This window comes from Epinephelus moara, chromosome 6 (assembly GCF_006386435.1).
Source record: "Epinephelus moara isolate mb chromosome 6, YSFRI_EMoa_1.0, whole genome shotgun sequence".
Classification (NCBI taxonomy): Eukaryota; Metazoa; Chordata; class Actinopteri; order Perciformes; family Serranidae; genus Epinephelus; species Epinephelus moara.
The window spans coordinates 29,860,054-29,886,081 of record NC_065511.1 but is presented as its reverse complement, the minus strand read 5'-3'; the positions used below and the strand labels follow the sequence as shown (position 1 = coordinate 29,886,081).

At 45.3% G+C, this 26,028-nt stretch overlaps 2 protein-coding genes across 6 annotated transcripts; both read left to right on the top strand.

The window, feature by feature from the left end:
• The first annotated feature begins 287 nt into the window (after positions 1-287).
• Positions 288-8,084, top strand: LOC126392174 (gamma-enolase-like). Of its 2 annotated transcripts, none has more exons than XM_050047453.1 (13): positions 288-350; positions 989-1,074; positions 1,270-1,365; positions 1,523-1,581; positions 3,104-3,173; positions 3,292-3,425; positions 3,507-3,729; positions 3,808-4,005; positions 4,938-5,014; positions 5,410-5,534; positions 6,490-6,598; positions 7,220-7,278; positions 7,469-8,084. In XM_050047453.1, exons 2-13 carry the CDS (start codon positions 990-992, stop codon positions 7,536-7,538), a joined length of 1,305 nt encoding a protein of 434 aa, XP_049903410.1. In that variant the 5' UTR covers positions 288-350; position 989; the 3' UTR covers positions 7,539-8,084. The 2 variants fall into 2 exon arrangements, with proteins under 2 accessions (XP_049903410.1, XP_049903411.1); XM_050047454.1 differs by lacking the exon at positions 288-350 and adding an exon at positions 395-562.
• Positions 8,085-10,020: 1,936 nt separating this feature from the next.
• Positions 10,021-25,700, top strand: atn1 (atrophin 1). Of its 4 annotated transcripts, none has more exons than XM_050047309.1 (10): positions 10,021-10,958; positions 12,816-12,956; positions 13,381-13,482; positions 13,885-14,004; positions 14,184-17,011; positions 17,175-17,391; positions 17,538-19,071; positions 21,049-21,192; positions 21,357-21,537; positions 24,947-25,700. In XM_050047309.1, exons 2-10 carry the CDS (start codon positions 12,930-12,932, stop codon positions 24,978-24,980), a joined length of 5,187 nt encoding a protein of 1,728 aa, XP_049903266.1. In that variant the 5' UTR covers positions 10,021-10,958; positions 12,816-12,929; the 3' UTR covers positions 24,981-25,700. The 4 variants fall into 4 exon arrangements, with proteins under 4 accessions (XP_049903266.1, XP_049903264.1, XP_049903265.1 ...); XM_050047307.1 differs by having other exon boundaries at positions 21,049-21,216; XM_050047308.1 differs by having other exon boundaries at positions 17,535-19,071.
• The last annotated feature ends 328 nt before the right edge of the window (positions 25,701-26,028 follow it).

Sequence of the window (26,028 nt, the reverse complement as noted above, 5' to 3'; positions counted from 1 at the left end):
AGTCAAAGACAGGACTTGTAGGAAGTCTGGGAGATGATGTTAAATGCAGAAGAAATGTTAAGAGTGCAAATCACAGCACATCTTTTTCCCTAAACATTTTCCTGCAGCTTCACTAGAACAAGACATATAACCTCTGCTATTCTACTCTATCTTTCCACTCTTTTTTTTTCTCCTCTCAGTTTTGTTGGCTCCCCTCCCCTCTGCATCTTCCAATGACTCACACGCTCCCCCTCCCCCCTGTGTGTCATACGTTTTCACCCCATCCCCTCCCACCACCCCGTCCCTCTGTCTCTCCCTCTCATTCGCCCACATCCGCTCACTTTCTCCACCAGGCTTCAAATACGCTGCAGGTAACGCTTAAAAAGATTGATCTATTTCTTCATTCCCTCCATCCCTCTAAACCTCCTCCCTCCTCCACCTCCACCACCTCCTCCTCCTCATCTCCTCCTGTTCTGTGTTTTCTCACCGTATCATCTCTCCATTGGTCCATCACTGACTGAAACAGCACAGAAATTGAACTGGCTTGTGGTCCGGAACAGGTTGACAGTAGATTCATAAATAGGTATGCATTATTAGCTTTTGATTTATGTTTCCTTCTCTGTGTATATATGATTGTGTGTGTGTGTGTGTGTCTCTGTGTATGTGTGTCTATGTGTCTATGTGTGTGTGTGCCAGCATCTTCCTAGGGAGCATCTTTTCCACAGCTTTCCATCCCCAAGGCTGCGTCACTATCATCACAATGTGAGGAAGAGGAAGAGGGTGTGAAGTCCTTGTAATGTGAAATTGAGGCTGTTAATGAAATGCGTTTTTGACGTTTGCTGTTTCCCATTTTCATCTTGTCTCTTCGTACGCAGATTCCCTCGCTCACACTCATCCTTTTTAAAAAGCAAAATAAGATCCAGTGATTGCACGATTTGATGTATGAGCGCTGAGTTGTAATGTGCTGTACAAATGGTTCAATAAAGCTATTTTTCTTGTTATTTTACAGGATGTCCATAGTGAATATTGTTGCCAGGGAGATCCTGGACTCCAGGGGAAACCCTACTGTGGAAGTAGATCTGCACACTGGCAAAGGTTAGGAAATAAATCCATCAAAAAGGCATCACTCATGTACTGTATCTGCACTGTCAGTCGTGGAATTGTCTGATAATTGGCTTGACTGCACCTAAACCTCAAATGATAATCAAGGTTGTATTTGCATGAGCTTCCTTTTACCCTTTCTCGCCTCAACCTTCCACCCCTACACATGAACCTCGTGTTTCTCCACAGGTGTGTTCAGGGCTGCCGTGCCCAGCGGTGCATCCACTGGCATCTACGAGGCTCTGGAGCTCCGAGATGGAGACAAGACTCGCTACAAGGGCAAAGGTGAATGCTTATAATGAGATGTATCCTCTGTGCCTCTGTCTCTTGTATTCTGCTGTTGCTCTGCACATTTTCCTTATGTGGTTTTGTGGCATAAATGTTAGTTAATGGTAGTAGTTTCCCATGGCTTCACATATCTCCCTCTGTGCTGCTGTCTAAGGTGTAACCAAAGCTGTTAGTCACATTAATGACACCCTTGGACCTGCCCTCATCCAGTCTGTGAGTAGCAGTGCAGCATTTGATTAGTTTAAAGCTACAGTGGGTAACTATTAGAAAATAACTTTTTGTCATATGTGCTGAGACTGTCACTGTATCCACACAGTATTACATGAGACCAATAACCTGTGAAAACAATCATGTTCCTCCTCCTCAGAGTGCTTCTTATGGCTCCGACACACCAAGCAGACGTGTATTGGTCAATGACACGCCATGGGTGAGCGTCTGTCACCCTAGTTTTTCAGTGTGTCCCACACAGTTGGCACTGGTCGGTCATTGTCTGCTTTTTTTGGCTGATCCAGCCTGGTGGTATGGAGCCAGTTGGTGAGAGAAATCCCTCTCATTGGCAGTTCAGCTCAGTGTACAAGAGGCGAAACAGAAATGAGGAAAGTAAACAAACTGCTAAAGTCAAGAGGGCGTAAGATTCAAAACAAACTTGTTATATTAGGTTAGATTATTTTTCTTAACATTGACATCTCTAGCAGAAATGGATTCATAACTGTTTGTGTTATTGTTCGCTGGCGCACTGTAAATATTTGTTCTTTTATCATCGGGTTGTGCTATTAATGTGCTAATTAGCCAACTAGCATCTTAAATCCATCCTGTCTGCCTTCCAGTCTCCCTTCTTGAATGATGTTTGCAGAGAACGCTGCCTGCTGGTTCTTCCTCTCAAGCAGGCGCAGAACTTTCGTGCTAGTTGGCTGTTGGATGCAGTCTTTGCAGTATGTTCAAGTGCAGCTTTTTGGCAAAGACACAGGCGACATGTGGCGAAGCAATAGTCAGCTTTTGTCGCCACAAGTTCTTTGATGTCAGTTTGGTGTGCCTGTAATGGCATTTGCAAGAATCCACCACATGTGAATGAAAACAACCAATCAGAGCTGAGGTGTCTCTTACGCGTGAGCTGTGGTCAAAATGTCAAACAAGGTAGCGCTGATCAAATATGAATCAAGATTCTTTTACCATACTGCCTATTTGAAGTCTCAGATGTTTCCAGAAACATGTTTTAGTGTACTGTTTAGCTGTAAAATGAGAAGGTTTGTGAGCCGGTTGCCATGTTGAAAACAGTCGAGCCCAAATTAAGTACTGCTCACCAGCTGGAGCAAACATTCTCATTTTACAGCTAAACAGTACACTAAAATATGTTTCTAAAAACCTCCGAGGCGAGAATTAGGCAATGCAGTAAAAGAAAGTTGATCCATATTTGATCAGTGCTGCCTAGTTTGAAAGTTTCACTGCAGTTCGTGAGCAGTAATCTACATAACTGACAACTGCATCAGAGACTCCTCGGCTCTGACTGGTTGTTTTTGGCACCATGGTAGACTCTAGCAAATGCCATTAGAAGCATTACGAGGAGGAGGAACACATTTTTTTCACAGACTTTCTGTCTCATTTGTGGATGAAGTGACAATTTTAGCAAATACGATAGAAGTTATTTAGATAATGGTTACAAACTGTAGCTTTAAAGCAGAATCGTCTGAACAATATGGTGAAGCATAAAGAACTCTGACAGTTTTTTATTTTTCAGGGGATCAGTGTGTTGGAGCAGGAGAAACTGGACAACAAGATGATTGAAATGGACGGCACTGAAAACAAATGTAAGCCTTGTTCACATCCCATGTGTGGTGATGGCATATATGTGCAATGACATGTTTCCGCACCACTGGTCACTGACTGCACCAATGTGTTGTGTGACCGCCTCTGTCTTTCTCCCAGCTAAGTTTGGGGCCAATTCTATTCTGGGAATATCACTAGCTATATGCAAAGCTGGCGCAGCAGAGAAAGGTGTGCCCTTGTACCGCCATATTGCTGATCTGGCTGGAAACAGAGAGTTGGTTCTCCCAGTTCCTGTGAGTCCCATGTGTTTTTTTTATTGTTCTTCCAAACACAAAAGCCCAAATACAATGTCATCTCATCTGTTCTTCACTCAGGCTTTTAATGTGATCAATGGGGGCTCCCATGCCGGGAACAGGCTGGCTATGCAGGAGTTCATGGTACTTCCCGTAGGGGCGGAGTCTTTCCGTGATGCTCTGCGTGTAGGGGCGGAGCTCTACCAGACACTGAGAGGCGTCATCAAGGAAAAATATGGTCAGGATGCTACAAATGTGGGAGATGAAGGAGGGTTTGCCCCTAACATACAAGAGAACAGTGAAGGTAAGCTCGACCAGGTGTAAAATATTCTCTATCCCTTGATTTCCGATAATGTTATATCTATCTGTTTCTCTCCGTCAGCTCTGGAGCTGATAAAGACTGCCATAGAGAAAGCTGGCTTCACAGACAAAGTGGTGATAGGGATGGATGTTGCTGCTTCAGAGTTTTTCATTGAGGGCAAGTACGACCTGGACTTTAAGTCTCCGCCCAATGCCGCCCGCAACATCAGTGGTGACGAGCTGGCCAGCATCTACCAGGGCTTCATCAACAACTTCCCAGGTGTGTGTTCTGATGTCCTGAACGTCAGAAATACATAGCTTTTGTCTGATGTGGACAACTCCTATTTGTCAGGGACCTTTAAAGGGACCTTGTAGGATTTGTGGGGATATATATTGGGAGAAATGGAATTGATATAATAAGTATGCTTTCTTTAGTGTATAATCACCTGAAAATAAGAATCATTGTGTTTTTGCTACCTTAGAATGAGTCGTTTATATCTACATAGAGAGCGGGTCCTTGTCTATGGAGATTGCCATGTTTCACCGCCATGTTCCTACAGATGCCCTGAACGTATAAACCAAACAACTGACTTTAGCTAGGAGAAGTTTCAGCAGGTTGCAATCTGCAATCCTCACCACTAGATGCCACTAAAATCTCACACACCGTTCCTTTTAAATACAGGAAACATTGATTTCCACAGATCACTGAGCCTCCATGCAAAGGCTCATGGAAACACAGCGCCAGTGTTAATAGCTGATTGAACCTCTATCAGTAAAGGGACACATCAGCCTATTTTTCATGTGTCCTCAATTGCCATATTTCTTTCATCACCTTTTAGACAGAGAAGCCGAGAACAAGAGAGCTCGGTGTCTCCATGGCCCGGTCTCTCCTCCCAACACTTGGGCCTGTTAAAGAGGTTTTAATTATGCGCTACAGTGCACATTTGGCAAGCAGGGACCTACTCTGATGTGGCTCTTTACCCTGTCAATGGTGTGCTTCCTGCTTGTGTGTGTGTGTGTGTGTGTGTGTGTGTGTGTGTGTATATGCATCTTTGTGTAATGTGAGTGCATTTGAAGACATTACCCCCATTAGGACCTTTATTGGCTATGTCAATGGTGCTCTGGTCCTATTGACTTGTAGGTGAGTAATGGAGAAAATGAGGGGCTCTCAAAGGTTGTAATATTAGACTTACCCATTTCTCTCCCCTTCAGTGGTGTCTATTGAAGATCCTTTCGACCAGGACGACTGGCCGGCTTGGTCACAGTTCACAGCTTCAGTGGGCATCCAGGTACACTGTGTTCTTGTTATATGGAAGTGAATTAGTTAGGTACTTAAATGGGTACTCTGGCCATTGAGTGTTGCACTTTCAACCATAAACATGGTCAAAATTGATGCTGCAGAGGTCAAGATATCCTGATTTTTAAGAAAATGCCAGTAATCAAACTCAATAGCGTATTTCATTGACTCCCCTTGCACTGAGTTTAAATGCAACCTGATCTTTAAGTGTAAAATCAGTGGAGCTCCCCTTTAATATTATTGGTTTATGTGATGTCCATGAGCTAGAGCTGGATTTACGTATGTATTGCAATGACAAACTTCCTGGGTTGGGTGGACATGATACTGTTGCTATGAGCAACAACATGCACTTTGTCTGTCTGTAACTTTGTTGTAAAAATTGTGTAGGTGGTCGGAGACGATCTGACGGTCACTAACCCGCGCAGGATACAACGAGCCGTAGAGGAAAAGGCATGCAATTGCCTGCTGCTTAAAGTCAACCAGATTGGCTCTGTTACAGAGGCCATCAAGGCGTGAGTTTGTGTGTACTTGATGCATACACATTGTGACATGTGTCCTTGTGCATGCCTGCCATGTGAGAGCATGTTTCATATTTATATTTACTTAAAGGGACAGTTCATCCCAAAATGAAAAATATCTATTTTTTCCTCTTACTTGTAGCACTATTTGTTAGTCTAGATTGTTTTAGTGTGAGTTGCTGAGTGGTGGAGATATCGGCTGTAGAGATGTCTGCCTTCTCTCAAATATAATTGAACTAGATGGGGCGTCGGTGGCTCAGTGGATAGAGCAGGCGCCCCATATACAAAGCTGTTCCCGCAGCGACCTGGGTTCGACTCCAGCCCCCTTTCACTCTTGACTGTCCTATCGATTAAAGGCAAAATGCCCCAAAAATATCTTTAAAAAAATAAAAATTTGAACTAGATGGCGCTCGGCTAATTTGAGAAGCTCAACAGCAATGTCTTTTTCCAGAAATCATGACTTGGGTCCTTAAGGTAATCTATAGACCTTATTGTGAGCAGTTTCATGTAGGAACTATTTTCTTTCTACTAAACTACACCCACCAACCATATCACTGCGCAGAAGGAGGCATCTACTTGTTGAAGAGAAGCATATACTCATGACACTGGGAGATGTACACATTAATGGTGTCCTGCACTTCCTTCTTTCTGATATGGTTTACAGGTGTAGTTCAGGAGAAAGAAAATAGTTCCTACATGAAACTGCTCACAACAAGGTTTGTGGATTATTTTGAATAACTAGGTCATGATTTCTGGAAAGAGACATTGCTGTTGACTTTTTCAAATGTATTTTTTTGGTGTTCTGAGCACCACAAGCCAAGTCCCATCTAGTTCCATTATATCAAGAGAAGGCAGACATCTCTATGGTCGATATCTCCAACACTCGGCAACTCAACTGTACTTTTGATTTGGGGATGAATTGTCCCTTTAAACTGCCCCTTTCTCTCAGGTGTAAGCTGGCCCAGGAGAACGGCTGGGGGGTGATGGTGAGCCACCGCTCAGGAGAAACAGAGGACACTTTTATAGCTGACCTGGTGGTTGGCCTCTGCACTGGTCAGGTAACAGACTAACAGACACACACACTCACACACAACACTGTGAGAAGGGCTGTTTGTTCTCCACTTCCTAATTTCATTGCTAATAGAATTCTACATTTGCATCATTGCATTAAATTAGCTGTCACTTCGTCACAGTACATTAATGAGTCAAAATGAAACTAAACACCGCAGCGACATTTCACTGCAACAGTACAGTTTGGAAACAAGATAATACAAAAGAACAATAATACTTGTACAACAGCACAATAGTAGCTCAATTATAAGGAAATGTAATAAACAGAAGAGGAGGGTACGGAGGGTTTCAATTATAGCAATGCCAGTATTTCGACAGTTATTGAAGTTGTGAAATAATAAATAGATTAGTCAGTCCACAGAACACAGAAAATCAGATCTCAAGAAATCTTTGCTGAGTACAGCTTCAAATGCTTAGTGCAGAGGTTTGTTTTTGTTTTTCTATACTTTCGGAGTGGTTGGCATTATTTTGACATTTTACAGATGTGATTGATCTAAAAAAGAAAGACCACTTAATAATAAAAATAAGTGTTGCTTGTTGAAAAACCAAGTGTAGTAATAATGCAGCTGCACCTCTTAGTGATTCTTGGTGTCCATGTTTCTCTTCAGATCAAGACTGGCGCTCCCTGTCGATCAGAGCGTCTGGCCAAATACAATCAGCTAATGAGGTGAGTGTTCGAAACCTGATTTGTGTTTGTATATTTGTAGACAATCTTTGACACTTCTTATAGCATTCATGCTTTTATTTGTCTCTTCTTCTTTCCCTCTTTGTTTCATCTGCTGCTGTCCTCTTTCACAATCACTAACCTGCTCTACACTCCCTTTCTCTTCCTCACCTCCCCCTCTTCCTCCTCTCAGGATTGAGGAAGAGCTGGGTGACCAGGCTCGCTTTGCCGGGCACAACTTCCGCAACCCCAGTGCCCTTTAAGTGCCCGTGCCATCAGCAGTGCCACTTAAGAAAGCATACATATAAACCATGTTATATTTCCCTGACAGGCACATAATGAAATCACGACACCTGTTTCAGTAAAGCTCTAACCACATTTAGACACTTAAAGAGACTCATTAGTTTTCAAATAACTAAAATGCACAGATAATGCACTGTAGCTACAGTATATTGACCAGACGCTTCAGCAAGTGATTGACTTAATTGACTACAGCCGGTTGCAGCAAATCCTGAACAAAGCCTGGAGGAAAAAACTAAGTGTTTCACCTCGCAGCAGACGAGCACTTCCCCCGATGCACTCGTTAGTTTCTTTCTCTTTCCTGAACCCTGTGACTGTCTCATTTTGACTCACTGCAGACGTGTTTTGATCTTTTGTGCCCTGTTGTTTCCTCTCCTTCCTCCTCCTCACGTCGTTTCTGATAGGAACCCTCAGCAGCTTGCTACAAAATTGTATCTGTCACTGTGTCTGTCTGTAAGGTATAAGGTTGTGCTTAATAAAGAACTGGATACATGTTAACTCAAACTAAAGCTCTCTGTGCATTTGTTTAAACGGGCACTCTGCTGTGTCATTTATCACTTCTCTTGCTTTACAGGTAAATTATCACTGAATTAAATATGGTTGAAAACCAGAAAACCACCTCTGCACTGGTCTTTAATAAGTAGAAACAGTCAGTTGTTATGGCTGGAGTCATTACAGCTGCTAGAACAATACTCAAGTATTGGAAGTCAACGAAGCCCCCAGAAATAAAAGAATTGGTCAACTATATGACAAAAACTGCCTCTTATGTATCTGTGCTGACTGGGATGACTAACCATGCTCAAGGACCACACTGGGGGATTTTTGGAATGGTTTTGCATTGTCTGGGGGCCTGGAAGTGTGATTTTTGTTTTGTCTTGCCCTGCCAATTTTTTGTGTTTGCTGTGTGTATTCTTTTATATATATTATAATACACCGATCAGCCAAAACATTAAAACCACTGACAGTTGAAGTGAAACACACTGATCATCTTGTTACAGTGCAACGTTCTGTTGGGAAATCTTGGGTTCTGACATTCATGTGGATGCCACCTGACACACTCCACCCACTTTAACACCTTTGCAGACCAGGCACCCCCCATTATGGCAACGGCACTCCCCAGTAGCTGTCGCCCCCCCAGCAGGACAAAGCACCATGCCACACCACAAAAACTGCCCAGGGATGGTCTGAGCAACGTGACAAAGAGCTCAAGGCATCAGCCTGGCCTCCGAATTCCCCAGATCCCCATCTGATCAAACATCTGTGGGACATGCTGGTACCCCACCTCACAACCCAGCTAAGCCCTGGTGCCAGACACCAAGGGACACCCTCCAGAGGTCCTGTGTCCATGCCTTAACAGGTCAGAGCCAAGTACCAGCACATCCCTCAAATTTTCGATCAGGTTGGGATCTTGAGTATTTGGAGTTCAGCTCGACACCTTGAGCTCTTTATCCCATTCCTTGGGTCATGCCTGAGCAGTTTTTGTGATGTGGCATGGTGCATTGTCCTGCCATTAGGGGGTTTATTTTGTCTGCAAGGGTGTTCAGGTGGGTGGAGCATGTCAAGTAGTATCCACATGAATGCCAGGACCCAAGGTTTCCCAGCAGAACATTGCACTGTAACAAGACAATCAATGTTATTCACTTCACCCACCAATAGTTTTAATGTTTTGGCTGATTGATTTTTGTTAGTCAAGACTGAATGTCTCATTTGACAAGTAGAACCGTCATGTACCACCCAAACCAAAATCAATAAAAATTTGGATTATAAAATAAATAAATAAATAAATATTATTATATTATTATCATTATTATTATTAATTATTAATAACGAAATTAATTAGGCCTAATTAAATAAATTAAATAAAGACAAAAATATTAAAAAATCATTTTACATACAAATACATTAACATAGGATTTAGATATATGATGAAATCAGCCTTAAATTGTTCTGGTAGTAAACACAGTATATGCGTAAAGGTATATATAATAGCCTCGCGCTCACACCTGTCCCCTGATAACCGCACATCAGCTGTCGCTACGTTGTAACGGCGCGCGGCTGCAGATCGATCATCAGCCCTCACGCGCTGACCGTTACCGACTCTGAGCAGCAGAGGGAGCGCGAGCGCGACGAGGCCTCGGTTCCCGTCGTGCCGGGGCCGGGCTGCTGGTGATGATGATGAAGGAAGGCTGGAGCCGCGCAGGCGCACCGGGTACAGTCTCCGGCCCGGTTTCCATGGTTACCACACAATAGGAGACGGGACAGGGGGCTGCATGAAGGGGAGAGAGAGGGAGAGAACGACAGCAGCGGAGCGGAGGGGAGGAGGAGGGAGAGGAGGAGGAGGAGGGAGGAGGAGGTCTGCAGAGCCGCTTGACTGGACACACCGCTGCAAGCTTCCCCCAGACAGACAGACAGACAGGCAGGCAGGCAGACAGACAGGCAGGCAGACAGACAGATAACATAAGAGGGCACGATTTAATTGTTAATCTCCTAATTGTTTAATTATTCGAGTTGGTGGTTTCTTTGTTGAGTCGCTGACTTTGTCTGTAAAATGCTCCCACAACCAGACTGTATTCTCGGCTCACAGCTGCTTCCTGCTTGTTTGGCGTTTAAAATAAGTGAGGCCTGTAAGAACAAAGAGCTGTTGGACATTTCTTCTTCCTCCTCAGGGTTCATGGCGAGATACAGCCAGTTATTCAGTGTGAAGCAGAGCCTCTCCATACAGTAAAGGTGACTCTGGAGGGACTCGGCAACAGAGAGACAGAGAGAGAGAGAGAGACCCTCCCTCTTGATCCCCTCCCTCTTCAGAGTTTTGGCCCTCTCTCTGCGCCTCTCTTCCTCCTTCTCCCTGCCTCACTACTCCCTCCGTCTCCTCCTCTGTCCTCCCCCTCTCTCCTCATGCAAATCACGCCCTCTCCTCTCTCCCTTTCTCTCACCCGACGTGCATCCCTCTCTCTGGCTCACCCCTCCGCTAAAATTGTGACTGTAAGACCGGAGAGGGGATATATATATATAATAAAAAAAAGTGCAAGTCGTCTTAGAGGAAGAGGGGGAGTAGGTACGGTGGGAGAGGGGGGGGCAAAAAAAAAAAAAGAAAAAGGGGGCGAAAGGGGGTGGGGAAGAGACGAGGGTACGCATCAATTTGTAGTCTTCAGTTGGCACCCCTGTTTTTCCCTGCAACGAATAGAAAGAGATTTCTTCTTCTTCTCCTGCATTATTGTTATTATCGGAGCCCGTTGCAATATGAGCCAGCACAAGCCTGTGTTGACAGACGCCTGGGCTCTGAGGTGTGCGTGTCAGCGTGCAACATAAAACGACAAAACAGAGAGGAGAGAAAGGAAAGGGGAGAGAGTGAGAGTGAGAGCACGCATCGCTGGATATTATAGGTAAGTAAAAAAGGGAAAAATGGATGCTTATGCTGTGCGTTTTGGAGCTGTTCCTGCTGGCCACGTTTGTGCTCTCCCTCCCATTTTTTCCCTTTGTGCGTTAATTATCATCATACTCGTGCGTTATGGCCAAATTATGTCCCGGTGAATTAATGTTAATAGAGTGCACGACGCGCACCCACATTCCAGCGAGGAAAAGGGGAAGGGAGAGCCGGTGCGAAATGCCCATGATTCGCCATTCCATATCATCTTTCTTTTTTTTTTAAAGATGTGCAGCGTCTAGAAACAGCACTGCACAGGCATCCATTCTGATTGTGAACATGTATGTGCTGCTCGAACACGGCTCCCCCACCGTCGTAGGTGGACCGTGTACCGCCGTGGTCGTCTGAGGGGCAGGCGGCGGAGCGGCAGCAGCTTTGGCCGGGTCTCCTCTGCATGTGTATCAATAACATTTGCAGGAAGAAAGAAGAAAGAGTCGTTGCAGTGCTCGCTCGCTCGCTGGTGATGTAAGCAGAGCAACTGCATGCTGCTGCTTTGCATCACATGCAGTGGTCACTTTGTTGATAATGCATGTGCTGTGAGTGTGTGTATGTGTGTGTGTGTGTGTGTGTGTGTGTGTGTGCGTGCTCGCGCGTGAGCATGCAGGAGGGGATGTTAATGCTGGTGTATGTAAGTGCGTCCTAGTTGTTTACTGACCATGGACAAGGACCTGCCAGTGGACCACAGACAGGCCAGTAGCTGCCACCTGTAACTGAGATGCATTATGTGTACAGGAACCCACCGGGCACTGGATGTTTCCTGTGTGACCAACTTGGTCATATGTTAATCAGGGCTGACTGTGCCTTCACTGCATTGCCTGTAAATGCCATGTTGTTGCTGTTATGCATATGAAGTGTGGTTGTGACAGTTGAGCTTGTACTCTGATTGGATCAGTCACTGCAGCATGCACTAATAATTAATGCATAGCCATGTGTAGTGGAGCTGCTTCAGGATTTATGGGAATCAACACAAAATCAGTGGCTACTATATTTATTGGCTGCACAGCAGAGAGTGTACAATAGCTCTGCTAACTGTTCGGCCAAATATATCTTTTCTTTCCCATCCAGTGGTGTGGACTATTTATATCCTCATTCAATATACATGAGCCATTTTTTCATCATAGTGGTACATGAATGAATGGATTAGGCGAGCCCTTGCAAAGAAGTCCACCTATGTTGTCAGGCACACCCGAATGGATAAAGAATCTTGGCATTGTGCATTGCCCTTATGGCTAGCTGGATGGATAAATAAGAATGTGATTGTGCCGGCTACAACCAGGTCATGTGGGTTAACCACAAGTGGCTGTGGGTTTTGGCTGTTGTGGTGAAGGTGGAAGGAGGGGGGTGTGGTCACATATTCTCAAGATGTTTGCTAGAGTCTTCAGCAGGCCAGCATCCAAAATACAGCACCTCTTCGGCTCCTGCTCTCAATATCTGTTGTTTGAATGTTATAGCACCTAATTATACTAAACCCATGCATTCTGTTAGTGTGAGTGGGTTAACCTATTGTGCTTGAGTGTTTTTTCCTTCACTGCTGTGGTGAAGCCAGAAGCCTGAGAGGAAACAGTTTGGAGCGCAGTGAAAAGCAGTTGTGCCGATACAGTGTGAAGCATGCTGGGAATTTAAATGTTGCAACAGTGCTTTTGCAGTTTTAAAACTGGTTTTTCCATAACGTCAAATTCTTGAACTCCACACTCGGTGCAGACGGCAAGCGATGTTTCTCATCGCTGCATCCCTCACTAACGTTCTTCAGCACAACATTGGACTCTCTGAAGGATAAAGACTGAATAATGCCTTCTTTGTTTATGCTTCTTTACAGGTTTTGGTAGCTCTCATGGTGTAACACACACACAGCCCAGTCAGTAAGCAACAGGAACCAGTTCAGACCCTGCAATGGCTTGTGTTGTAAAATGGGCGTTTTAAAGAAGAAATAATGAAAACACGGACTCACAAAGAATCGGTACGAACAAGGCCTTCGTCTATTTTTTACAATGAGGTCAGGGATTGTGTACCTGCCTAGTACGTTTGGGAGTGTGGCTACATCATAATTAGTTCAACATGTGATAGTATTTCAAAATAAGCAGGATGACTAAGATGTAAATTATTTGTTTAGTTGTAAGATTCCACGTTTCCTCTGCTCCCTCCTATCTGTCTTTTCACCTCTCTGCTGTTTTTATTCTCCACTTGTTGTTGCCCTCTCTACATTCCACCTCGAACTGATCAAACTTGACTTTTCTTTTGGTTTTTATTAACTCTATTTTCACTACAGTCAACACTTACTTCTCTTTGTATGTCTACTTATTCCTGTAATTCTGCATTGATTTACCCTAATGCTGTCCCTCCACCCCATGTCTTTCCCCTTTACTGGATTTTGGGTTTTGCAGATGCCCATGCGCAGTGGGCGCCGGCGGGGGGCGAGTGAGGAGAGAAGGGGCAGACGCCCGCACCCCAGCCCCACTCGCCCTGAACGCAACGATAGACAGACGGTTAGAGCACACCTCTTTTGTCTCTCCTGTTGTTGTTTTGGCCATAAGTTTATGTGTGTGCATGCAACTACAAAAGCCACAAGCAATAAAGAGCGGTGCCAGTGTACTGAATTTTGTGTGTGTGTGTGTGTGTGTGTGTGTGTGTGTGTGTGTGTGCTGTCAGTGCATGAGTCATCAGTATGATTGCCACAGACATACCCTTGCAGTGTCAGTATTGTTCGATAGTGTGTTTTACAACGTAGCTCTTTGAAATCTTTGATGTTTCGTGTCTGACATTGATGTTTTGTGTGTGTGTGTGTGTGCGCGTGTGCATGCAAGTGTTGCTTTGTTCTAAAAACAGTCATAGGCCTATTAGGGATTCAAAAGCATCGCAACAGAATTAAAAGTCTTGTGTTGTTTTAGCAAAGAGGTGCTGGTGAGGAATTGGCTGGAAATCGCTTCAGTCGCAGATCACAAGGGCATGATTCATCAGAGAGTGAGGGGGAGGAACTTGTGTCTCCTCCAAAGAGGCAGAAAGTTCAGGTTTGTGTTACATTTCATCAACCTGTTATATAAAGACTAATTATGAAGCTTTGATTCAGCTAAATCATCTGAAAGACACTGTCTGAGCTGTTAACAGTTGTAGTCTTTGCTTCTACAACAGCACCACATTCACAAAATTTACAGTTTTACCTCATCCGCAAATCATCTTTTCTTGTCAGGATTCGGCCTCTACCCCAAACCCTCCAACATCAACACACTCGACTGACAGCTCGGCTCCTTCCACTGTCCCACCTCCAACCTCAGTTGCCAGCCAATCCCGTGAGAGTGACAACGAAGACGGCCAATCCCAGGGCAGTAGGAGCTCAGTTGTAGGGAGCCTGGCCAATAGCAGCAGTAGTCTGAGCAGTGGGCGGGATATAGACCAGGACAATCGTTCCTCGTCCCCAAGTCTCTCCGCTTCCCCTTTGGGTAGCCTGGACTCTGATTCGGATGGCCCTGACTCACCAAAGCAAGGAGAGAGGGAACGGGAGAAAGGCAAGGAGGGAGGAGTTGGCAAGGTGGCAGGGGAGGATAGGAGAGCACTACGGGAGGGGAGAGGGGAGGAGTCCTGTGGAGATGGAGAAAAGCGGGATGTGGATGCACGGATGGAAGACTGTCCGTCTCTAAAGCCCCCCTCTGCTCCATGCTCTTCCTCTGGTCTGACTCCTTCGCTCCGTGGAGCAGGGGACTCATCAAATGACAGCAATAGTGGGAGGAAGTCCTATTTCTCCCTGGACTCCAAACTGATGTGTAAAGTTGAGTACGGCGGGCCGACAGGTGTTGATGGTGCACTAAGCGGCAGCAGAATGAATTCCAAAGCCAGCACACAGTGTGTGTCCAAGACAACTATCTCGGGAGGAGATTTTGCCCATAACAGCCCCAACATTCCCCACTCTTTACCCCCTCCTCTTCCTCCTCCACCTGCCCTGAAACCATTAGAGCTCGGGGGACAAAACCTGCCTGCTGAGGTTAAGATAGAAAGAGACAAAATAGAAAAGGCAGACAAACTCCTGGACAAGGCTCAGTCCACTCCTCCCTCTCTGTTGCCGCAGACTGGCCCCCAGCCGCAGTCCCAGTCCCAGCCTCAGACCCAACCCTCTACCCACCCTCACCACTACAGCTCCACCAGCTGGCAGGGTGGCACAGCAACTGGTTGCCAGGGGAGCTGGGGCTACACCCGTTACCCTGGCAACCACCACCCACACCAACCACAGCACCAGCCCCCAGTGCAGCAGCAGCAACTTCCCTCTGTTTACAACCCTCCATCCTCTCGCCACTCCTCCTCCCACCCCTCTTACCTCCCCCATCCTCACCCCCACCCCCACAGGGAGTACCTTCCCAGGTATGCTGGAGGGGGAGGGGACAGAGAGAGGGGGGCTGCAGGAGAGAGGGAGAGGGGAGTGAGGGGGGAGTGTGCAGGGAGGGAGATCAACAGGGAGTTCTCTGCTCCCATTGGCAACAGCAGCAACAATAGTAGCGGGAGTAATAATAATACTGCTTGTGGTGGGATGAGTGGGTCCAACAGCATCCAAGGCAGGGAATTTGGGGGTCTGCCAGTGGGTCAGAACCGGGACTTCCAAGGTTCGGGGAGAGATGGACCTAACTTGGGTTCTGAAAGAAGAGACTTTGGTCCAGCTTTTAGAGACAGGGAGCGAGAAAGGGACAGGGATCGGGATGCAGGGAGGGAATTTCCTCTGCCAAACCAAAACCAGAGTAGGGATTTTGGCCCCAATGGAACTGGAGGGGGGCATCCTAGAGACAAAGATGGAGGCAGATGGGGGGAGTTTGGTGGACAGACAAGAGAGGTTGTAGGCAACAGTAACCCAAATAACTCCATCCCCCAAGGAAACCCCCCAAGTTCAACCAGCGGGCTACCTGTCACCCCCATGCTGAACCGAGACCCACCTGCATCACCCCAAAGCAACCCCAGTCACCCTTCCCATTCTTCCCTGCCCCCACACCCCCACCCTCATCCCCCAAACTCATCCAGCCGAGACTTCCCTCCTCCCATGGACCAGGCACAAACCCCTTCCTCTGGAGCAGACCACTTTCACAGAGAGTATCCTCCCACTGGAGGAAAAGACTTTCCTGCTGGGGCGCCTCCGACCGGCACAAATCGAGAGTACCTCAGTCCCCCTGGGGTGGCTCCAAACCTGGGAAGAGAGTATTCAGGGCCTGGAGGAACCCATCACCCCCACCCATCTCACCCCCACTACCAGTCTGGGCCCAGAGACAGAGAGAGAGACTCAACCCTGAGAGAGTCTGGTCTGTACCAAAACCGCGGAGGCCCAAGTCAGCCTCCTGCGCTTTCTCCTTCTTCTTCCTCCAGCCATCATGGACACCCTCCGAATGCCCCTTATCCCCCTCCACCCCCTCCTCTACCCCCACCTCAAAGCTCCCACACCCAGCCACCTCCATCAGGTTTGGCACCCAATGTACGTCCCCCACACTACCAGTCCTCTGCACAGACTCCTCCAACACCCCTGTCTCCATTACCCAGCCCATCCACAAATCAGATGGGAGGCTTCTCATCTTTTCCCCCTGGCTCCTCATCTGGACCCAACATGCCACTTCCTGGGCCAGGGGTGTCATCCAGCTGTTCGCCTGGATGTCGTCCCTCCCCTTTCCACGGCACTTTGAACAGCCACCCTCCCTTCAGTGGAACATACCACTCTAATGGGAGCAGTAACATGGTCAACAGCAATAGCAACAGTAGCGCACCCAACAGCAGCAATACCAACTCGCAATCGCTCTCGCCTCAAAATGTCTCTAAAGGACCTCCACCTCTTAGTAACTCGGCCAGCAACAGCATTTCAACCCCGGCTTCCAGTTCTTCACTTCCTGGTGGAGACGGACATTCAGATTCAGGCCCACCTCCCGCTCCTGTTATCAAAGAGGAGCCAATAGAGGAAAGGGAAGAGACTGAAAGCCCACCACCTGTGTTGAGAAGCCCGTCTCCTGAACCCAAACCTGTTGATATTCCCATCCACGCCAGCCAATCAGCACGGTAAAGTCAAAATTGCATCATCATCCCATTTGAGACTGTGCGTTGCTCTGTTCAGTCCCTCTTTATGTGATTAGATGTAATTAACAGTAACGGTGATTGTTATGATGGTGATTCTGGTGGTTGTGATAATGATCTATTCCCCTGCTGTGTCACTCGTGTCCAGGTTTCACAAGGTCCTCGATCGTGGCAGTGGGAATTCCTGCGCCCGCAGTGATGTCCTCTTTGTCCCGTTGGACGGCTCCAAACTGTGGAAGAAGAGGAATGAGGTGATCGAAAGGGCTCGCAGGGAGGTCGAGCAGCGGGCCAGAGACCTCCGAGAAAAAGAGAGGGAACGAGAGAGGGAGCGTGAGCGTGAGAGGGAACTGGATCGACATCTACAGGTGTGCACATTTGAGCGTGATAATTATGCAGCGTGTCAGATTTAATGGATTTGATGTCGATTAAACTGGTCATTTTAACGGGAGGGGAGTAAAGCAGATCAGGGCAGAGGTGATTTACTGTCCTTTACTGTTTTTCCCTGCAGCAGCAGAAGGACGTCAACGCCTCCGCAGCAGGCCGCCAGGGCTCCTCTCTCTTCTTCCCCTCCTCATCTTCTATTATCCTCGACCCTTCATCTTCTTCCTCCTCTTCCTCGGGCAACTCTGTCTCCCACCCTCCCCCTCACCCCCAGCATCATCCCTCACACCCGCATGCTCACCTTGCTCAAGCACACCATCTCCACCCCACCCTCGCTCACTCTATCCCCCACTCCCTCCTCCTGCCATCCATGGGTGGGGCATCAACAGTGGTTGGCCCTCAGGGAGCCCTGGGAATAGGTTTAGGAGGTCCATATTTAGGCCCTGACACCCCAGCACTGAGAACCCTAAGCGAGTATGCTCGTCCTCATGCCATGTCACCACTTGGGGCGGCGAGTCGTGCCCAGGCACACCACGCACAGGTTCACCATGGCCATCCTCACGTCCACCCTTCATTCTTCCTCCCTCAGTTTCAGAATCATGCTTTAGCCCACCCGCATCACCTGCCTACTGATGCAGCTACAGCTGCAGCCATCCTGGGCTTTTTGTATGGTGGCAGCCTTGAGGGTGGTCCAGGTGTTGGAGGTCATGCTGGGGTGGCAGGGGGCCCAATACCTGGAGGGATTGGGGGTGCAGGGTTAGGAGGAGTTGGCTTCCCTCATGCAGTAGCTGCACATCGAGAGCGGATAAAGCCAGGATTTGAATTTAAGAGCGATGAGCGGGTTTACCCACCAGGGGCCATACCTGATCCTACAGCTCTCGCCCTTGCTCACTCTCATTCTCATGCCCATGCTCATGCCCATGCGCATGCCAATGCCCATGCACATGCACACTCCCTGCTACTTGGAGGAGGTGCAGCAGGAGCTAATGAGGTGGCACTTTATGGCACTCCTCCTCCCCCAGCTCCCCCTGGCCCCCCACACCTCCAGAACCCGGCCCTGGCCCCAGTAACTCGACCTCCCAACCCTCCTGCCCCTCAGACCCTGTCCAATCCACCCCCTTCATCTCTCCTAACACCGTCTGTCCCCTCTCACCCGTCATCTGCACCACCGGCTGCACCCCCAGCCCCGGCAGGCCCTGCTGCTCCTCCGCCAGCTCCTCCTCCACCTGCTCCACCGACCTCCAGCGCCTCCTCACTTCATCACCCGGTCCCCCATTCTTCTTTTCCCAGCTCCCTGTCCTCTCATCTGCCACCAGCCACTGCTCCAGCCGCTCCCCCTGAGAACTACCCCACTCCCACTCGCTCCCCCGCCTCTTACGAGCGAGACAGGAGTGGGGAACGAGAGCGGGAGAGGGAGAGAGACAGAGCAGCTTTGCCGGCCTTTGGGGACAGAGAGCGAGAAAGAGAAAGGGAGAGAGAAAGGGGAGGAAGTGGTGGAAACGGAGCAGGAGGAGGCGGAGGAGGAGGGGGAAGTGGAGGAGGAACCGGTGGAAACGGAGGTGGAGGAGAGAATCTGGGGCGTCTTCAGATGTTAAACGTGACACCTCATCATCACCAGCATTCACACATCCACTCACATCTTCACCTGCACCAGCAAGACACAGGTACTAACCACTTCTACTACAAATGATGTTATTGTCACTATCAACTGCCTTGAGATTTCACAGATGTGTTACTACGGAAACATTTTGTAGTCAAGAAGTCAATTTTAAAGATTGGCGTGTGCAAGATTTGTGTAATTAAAAGTAAAAGGATAAGGCTAGCAATATTCTAGTGTAGACCTGGGAACACTGGGAAATTTCTTTTGTACTTTTAATGTAAATTATGTGCCATTATGAGTGCATAAAAGTTAATTAAAATAGAACTATAGAGGTGCCAGTGGTGGATTCCCAGAGCCCCCAATAGAGGTCCGGGCTAAACCCTGAAATGCCCTAAATCCTAAAACACCCCTGCGTACATCCGACCTGTGTGGGGCTGCTGTAACTGGATTTGCCCTTTGGTAAAAAAAAAATTAATGAGGACAGAAAATGTCCAAAGGTTAAAAGAGGCAATTTATTATATATATATATATATATGTATGCTGATAAATATTATTAATGGATGTTTATTAACTGGCCCCTGGCCTCCTGCACCTTTACAAAAGTTGCCCCCAAGCAAAGGAAGTTCAGTTTCCCTGCCATAGATCACTGTTGTCCAAAAACTATAAAAAACAAATATAAAATCCATACTTTTGCACTGCATGACACGTTGCTTCTTTATAATGAACATGGCTGCAGCGTATTTCTGATTGACACACCAAATGTTTTTTAATCGTTGGCTGAGAATAGTCCCAAACAAATGCACTATTCAGTAAGAGTGATATTTGCTAAAAACTACATTTTCCAGCTGTTTTATGAATTGCTGAGCCTTTTAAAATATATAAATAAATATAACAATATACTTGCGACCCATTTTTAAAGGTTTCCATCTTCAGTAGGAACAAATAGGCTCGAGGTTGTTTTCCACAGACAAGGCAGAGGAAGTCAAGGAATAGTGAGAAGTAGGAAAATCAAATAACATTGCCAACGTCATCCTTTAACGTCATCCTTTAATTATAAGTTGTTTTGTATTAGTGTCGTTCAGCCCTGAACAAAGGTATTCTTTGATCTCAAGTGATATTGGGTCATAGGTTTCACTGAGACATCTGACTCATTTGTTCAGATGTTCAAAGTTACTCAGATCTCAGTTTGGTTAACATTATCCAGCAGAAAGTGTTTGATAAACAAGAGAGGCCTTTTGTTTGCAATATTCTTACATGTTTAAAGTTTAAATATGCATATCAATATTTTTTAATTTCACATTTACACTTTAGCAAAAGCCATCATGCTCACTGAATGTGTTGCCTCCAGAATCCAGATTTCTCCCACTTTATTCAACCGTCTCAGCTGCTCGTGTGTTACCAAGAATCAGGCGTCTTTCTAAATGTCCATTATTGTAAAAAATCAGATTTCTATGTTATTTTTTTGTTACGAATCAGGTATGGGTGCTATATAAATACAGTGAAAGTATCAAAATGCTGAGTTCACAGAGAAATGCACACAATCCATATTCAGAGACTGTGCCTTCAAACAAGCTGTCAGGACTTCCATGAAGTTGTGATGTCACAACTGCACTGTATAATACAATACTATATACAATACCCACAGTGCAATTTCAATTATTGTTGTGGCTGCGATGATGATGCAAAGACGCCAAGAGCACAGATGTGGAAGACCTTGAAACACAAATCAGAGCAAACTAGCCTTTTTTGGGAGGGTAGCTTAAAGAGACAGGCGCTAAAACGGAGTGTTTTAGGTAAACACTGAATACAGGTATAGGCAGACAGCGTGAGGAAAATAAAGTGTTTTTTGCACATTAAAACATGTACACATGTTCTAGCAGAAACCCAAAATACAAGAATGAATTTGAAAATGAGCATAATATGGGACCTTTAATATAGCAATAATGTAATGTGACATACTGTGTGCATTATCTTTGTTTTGAATTCATAATTTACTCTTATTAAATATCTTTGTATTTCCTATTACATCACTGGCATCCAGCGACGGGCGGGGTACACCCCCTGATGGACCCGTTGGCGTCGGGGTCTCCTTTGGCACGCCTCCCTTACCCAGGAGCCACACTCGGCACCCCCATCCTGGCTCACCCCCTCACTGACAGCGAGGTGCTCCGCCAACAGCTGTTCGGTGAGGAGAAGGCTCCTCGTCCATGTACTTGTTCAGTTTTTTTCTCTAAAAACTCTACAGTGCTAAAAAGTTTACGAAGAGACTTTTTGAATGTGATGATGATGATTGACCGTGGTTTTCCTTTTGTATCTCCTCTTTCTCTCTCTTTGTTTTTTTCGTTACAGGTGCTCCTTTCCGTGACCTGCCCCAGCCCTCCTCCCTCACTGGTCCCATGTCGGCAGCCCATCAGCTCCAGGCCATGCAGCAGGCCCAGAGCGCAGAGCTGCAGATCCAGAGACTGGCCCTGGAACAACAGTGGATCCATCACCATCACCACCACTCCCTCACCCAGGACGAGTATTACAGGTACAGAGGCTCTGTGTGTTGTAACTGCCAATGTTAATGCAGTATGGATTACATATATGTTGAAAGAATGCAAGTAAGAATTGTTTTTATCGTTGATCGTGCAATCTGCAACCTCAGCGCCAGATGCCATTGAATCCTACAAACTCTTCAAGTGCCGACCCGCGAGCCACATCCAGCCCATCAAAGCTTTCCATTCAGCCCACAGAATCTAACTTTAAAGCAAGGAATCATATCCCGATAACCATTTATCCGATCTACTTCACACTTGGTGAGCGTACTCATGGGTACTCAACTCACCTTTTTGAATTTGGTGCAGTTTGGATGGTTGACACGTTCAGTTTTAATCAACTTTGAATAAACAAGCAAACAGCGCTCTGCGACTCTGTGCAGTGGCAGCGGTGGGGCTTCAGGACTTCAGTTGAGCATGTCATGTCTCGCCATGTATATGTCACCGTGTTTCTGACCAGCAGTAGATCTGTGGTGTTTTCTTTGCCCTATTAACTTATAACCAGGGAGGAAAGGAGGCCCGTACTGTCCTGTACTCTGTACCTCTGAAAGATTCGGTGCTGGTGTGCAGCACCAAGAAGAGGGGACAGCAGCTGCCTGACTAAAGTAGTTTTTTAAAATTGTTAAGATATTCACAAAGTCGAACTTCCTGGATCAATAACTCATTAGCGAAATGTTGATAAAACACAAATAACGCTTCTTTCCAATCGAGCTAATGAGCCACATTTCATCGAAACAATCCGTCATCCGAGCTGGACGGATAACGTTGCCCTACTGTCTTTGTACAGCCTGGTGTGAGCCAAGTGTGAAGGGACCGTCTACAAAGTGCAACACTAAAAAGAAAAATACTTAATAAAATTCACTCTTATACACAATAGTGTCACCAAATATGAAAGAATGAAACAATCATTTTTTATGCGCCTAATGTTTTAAAATTCAATAACAGACAAACTGTTGTTGATGAATTAAGTCCTTATATTGGACTAAATTCAGAAACAGTTTTGTCAACTCTTAAATTATTCTGTGGCACTTACACCATTTAAATAAGTCGTTTGCTATACATGATGTCAAGTGTTTCTGTCTACACTATATAGACGTTAAATAAAATGTAATGGATGTGTTTAGGGATGATGATAGGAAGTGATGAAAGAAGGCACAATATACTTAAATTTACTTAATGTCTTTTTAATGTGGAGTGTTCAATTCTGATATATTGCTGGATAGTTTAATAAATAATGAAACATCACATTGTAATTATTATATTTTGTGAGTGAAATCTGAATCTGCAGTGTAACCAGTAACATGTCTCTGTCAGGTAAATGTAGTGTAATGTTTTCCTCTGAAGTAGAAGTACACAGTAAGTAAGTAGTATACCAATGAGTTGCAGACAATGATTAAAAATAGCAACATAATTCAAATATCTAAACATCAAAATGATTGTATAGCTGTTTGGGTCCAGGTGTATTGTTCAGGATCCAGAGAAGTGCAGTGTTGAGTGTGAAGTTGTTTGCATGAGCGTTCTCAAGAAAGCTGCAAGCAGCAACACCACAGGCCAAGCAATTATAGCTCCTGTTCTGAACAGGCAGGTTTTGAACGGGCATTGCACTAGTATTAATTAATTCTGAAAATGTGAGGAGGAAAAAAATATTTAGGATACAGTATAAAGGATATCTATCTTGTTTGTCCTATAATGGAGCAACCCCCCAAAAACTGAGATGGAAATAATTTAATTAGGAATGATTGACCAACCCCAAATATGTGCGTTTGACCCGTGGGTGATAAAGACATTATGAATCCATTTGATGCAGCGGGTTCAGTAAGGTTTCTATAAAAATATTAAATGTCTAAAAGTAACAAAGCTGCATCCCGAGTAAGTTATTAATAACTTACATAAACATGGCACACAGAAGTCCACCCTCCACCTTCTTTTCCCCTTTCTCTGTCACTGTGTCTCTCACATACACACGCTGCAGCACTCAGTCTGTGTCTTTGTCCTCAGTCTTGAGGGTTGTGCTACTGTAATGCTTAAAGTTGGCGGTTTGCAGGTCAGGTGGAGTTTGGGTGGTTGATTAACCCATAATTTACAGATTGGGCTGATTGGATTGGATTAGTGAAGCTGAAATTAATTCCAGTCTTTCATAAATGGGATGCTACTTGGGCCTTATCTTCATGCAAGAATGGGGACAAACTCATACCTTATCTTATTTGACATTTAATTTTGTTTTTTGTTTTTTAATTAATAAAAATGTATGGTATTTGAAACAAGTATTGATTAGATTATTATATACATATATATAAGTCAGGCCCTCACAATGTCTGCTTAGAAAAATTCTGGCCCTTGGACAAAGCTAGTAAATGACCCCTGGTCGACACCTTTAGTTGTGAAAGTCTGTCTAGAAAATGTAAAATATCTCCCAAGAAGTTGTCTTCAAATTGCTTTTTTTTGTTCTACCAACAATCCTAAGCCCAAAGATATATCTTATATATCTTATAAAAGCAGAAAATCTAACCATTTGAGAAGCTGGAACCACAACATTTTGGCATTTTTGCTAAAGCTAACTACTGGAATGATGCATAAATAGTTTCAGGTCTAATGTTATAGACACTGTACTGTATATAATATAATTTTGGTGCACTGTCCTAAAAGTACACCCCAGTGTTCTTAAGGTGCTGACCAGGCCTGAACCCTCCTGGTGCTGCAGACTCTGAGACCCAAACCTGACCTGAGACCCAAAGCTATGTTTTCTATATCTACATCTTATCTTGTACTCAGTGTTACTTCACCAGGTAAATACGAGTCACTGGCTACAATCTTTCCCTCTACCCACTTTGCACTGTGAATCTACCTGCAACAACTGACTTGCATGGAGAAATGTCTTAAAATCTCGAGCCTTTATTGGGAAACATCAGGTAGCAGACACCTACATGTCTGGTTACTACATTTTGATTGGCTTTTTAACAAGCTTTAATCAGCGGCTGAGTCCACAAACAACACATATTAATAACACCGCTGCTGTTGTTGCTTTAGATGAAAGCCCAAGGTTAGTAATGCTGACATTTGGCAGCCTTGGGCATGTTCACAAGCTGTCGATTAGTTTGTTACAATTGGCTAGCCCAGCAAAGAAAAAAAGTAGTTAGAAAGCTGGCAATATTCTGATACATCTCGGCTGTATAGGACGGCTTGGCTGTGTGGCACAGAGAGTTTTTTCTGCACATAAGTGTTGAAAAATGTGTGTATTTGAAGCCTGTGAAATATGCTCTATGGTTACAAAAAAACTTTAAATTAAAACATTATTTTGGGAGTAAAAGCTGCAATTTTCTGCATTGAAATTGAACCCCAACCTGAGGTGTGACCTTTAACTTCAAATTGCACTCTAATGTGGTTTCTTCTCTGACCTTTTAGTCACCTGAAGAAAGAAAGTGACAAGACCCTGTGAGGGAGGGGCACGACAAAGAGCAGCATGGAGGAACAAAAAAAAAAAAAAAACGAGGGAGAATGTGTGCAAAAATGAAAAGAAAAGCACTGAAAACAATGAAGGGAGAAAGACTCGAAGCAAAAGCTGGACTAATGGACGGGGAAGAAAACAAGAAGATTTTTGAAGGATTATAACAAAAGAGGGAGGAAGGCGTGAAAGCGTTGCACACTGTCCCTGCTAACTGCACCACGTTGAAGATCCAGACTCCAGCGCTTCCTGCATAATGTTCTCAAACTCCAGTCCTGTTTTGTATCGTGCTCTGTACAGTATATTAGACGGGGGCGGCAATAGTGAAGTACAGTATGTGTAAATTACTTGATGCCAGAAGGAATGTGTACATGAGTCTCTTTTATGTCATTGCATGTAGCTAGGCGCTTATTCTGAACTGGTGGAACTTTTGGTTCTATTTTTAGTAATTACCCCCTCCTTTGTATCTGAGGGGCGTTCTATATGCATGAGACCAGCAATTTAGTGTTATGTTATGTTTATGATCAATAGTATTGTTATTATGATTAATGTCGTCTGTTTGTTGATAATGATATAATTATATATACAGTACATATTATTTGTATTATTTTTTTACATTTTCATGGTATGGCGGTTGGTTTTTATTTTTATTTTCAATTTAACTTGTGAAACAAGATGCAAATGAAGGCAAAAAAATCTGGAAATAAATTATAATCTTTTTTTGCTAGTCTCTGGCGTATTCATGCGTGCACTATTTTTTCTCCCCCCCCTGCCCCCCCCTTCTCTCTCTGTCTCTCTCACATACATTCAGACTATTTGCCCCGTCTTTGTTTTATACAAGTCACTCATGCACAAAGCATATCAAATTCCTCACTCTCCTCCCCCTCCCCCCTTCTTTCTGACTCCCCCCCCTTCTTTCTCTCTGTCCCTCCCTCTGTTGGTTGAGTGTAGCTAATAGGAGACACATGGGATGAGTGTGAGACATGGGAGTTGAGGCGCTCCAGTGAACACCAGCCACCCTGTAGAGCAAGCATTCCTGACT

What these genes read in the sequence shown, in the direction of transcription:
- LOC126392174 (XM_050047453.1), top strand. Translation starts at nt 990, where the DNA reads ATGTCCATAGTGAATATTGTTGCCAGGGAGATCCTGGACTCCAGGGGA. An exon ending in GACTCGCTACAAGGGCAAAG is followed by an intron (nt 1,366 to 1,522) that starts GTGAATGCTTAT and finishes CTGCTGTCTAAG; the next exon opens with GTGTAACCAAAGCTGTTAGT. An exon ending in GACCTGCCCTCATCCAGTCT is followed by an intron (nt 1,582 to 3,103) that starts GTGAGTAGCAGT and finishes TTTATTTTTCAG; the next exon opens with GGGATCAGTGTGTTGGAGCA.
- atn1 (XM_050047306.1), top strand. Translation starts at nt 12,930, where the DNA reads ATGAAAACACGGACTCACAAAGAATCG. An exon ending in CACGCCAGCCAATCAGCACG is followed by an intron (nt 17,012 to 17,174) that starts GTAAAGTCAAAA and finishes ACTCGTGTCCAG; the next exon opens with GTTTCACAAGGTCCTCGATC. An exon ending in GGAGAAGGCTCCTCGTCCAT is followed by an intron (nt 21,217 to 21,356) that starts GTACTTGTTCAG and finishes TTTTCGTTACAG; the next exon opens with GTGCTCCTTTCCGTGACCTG.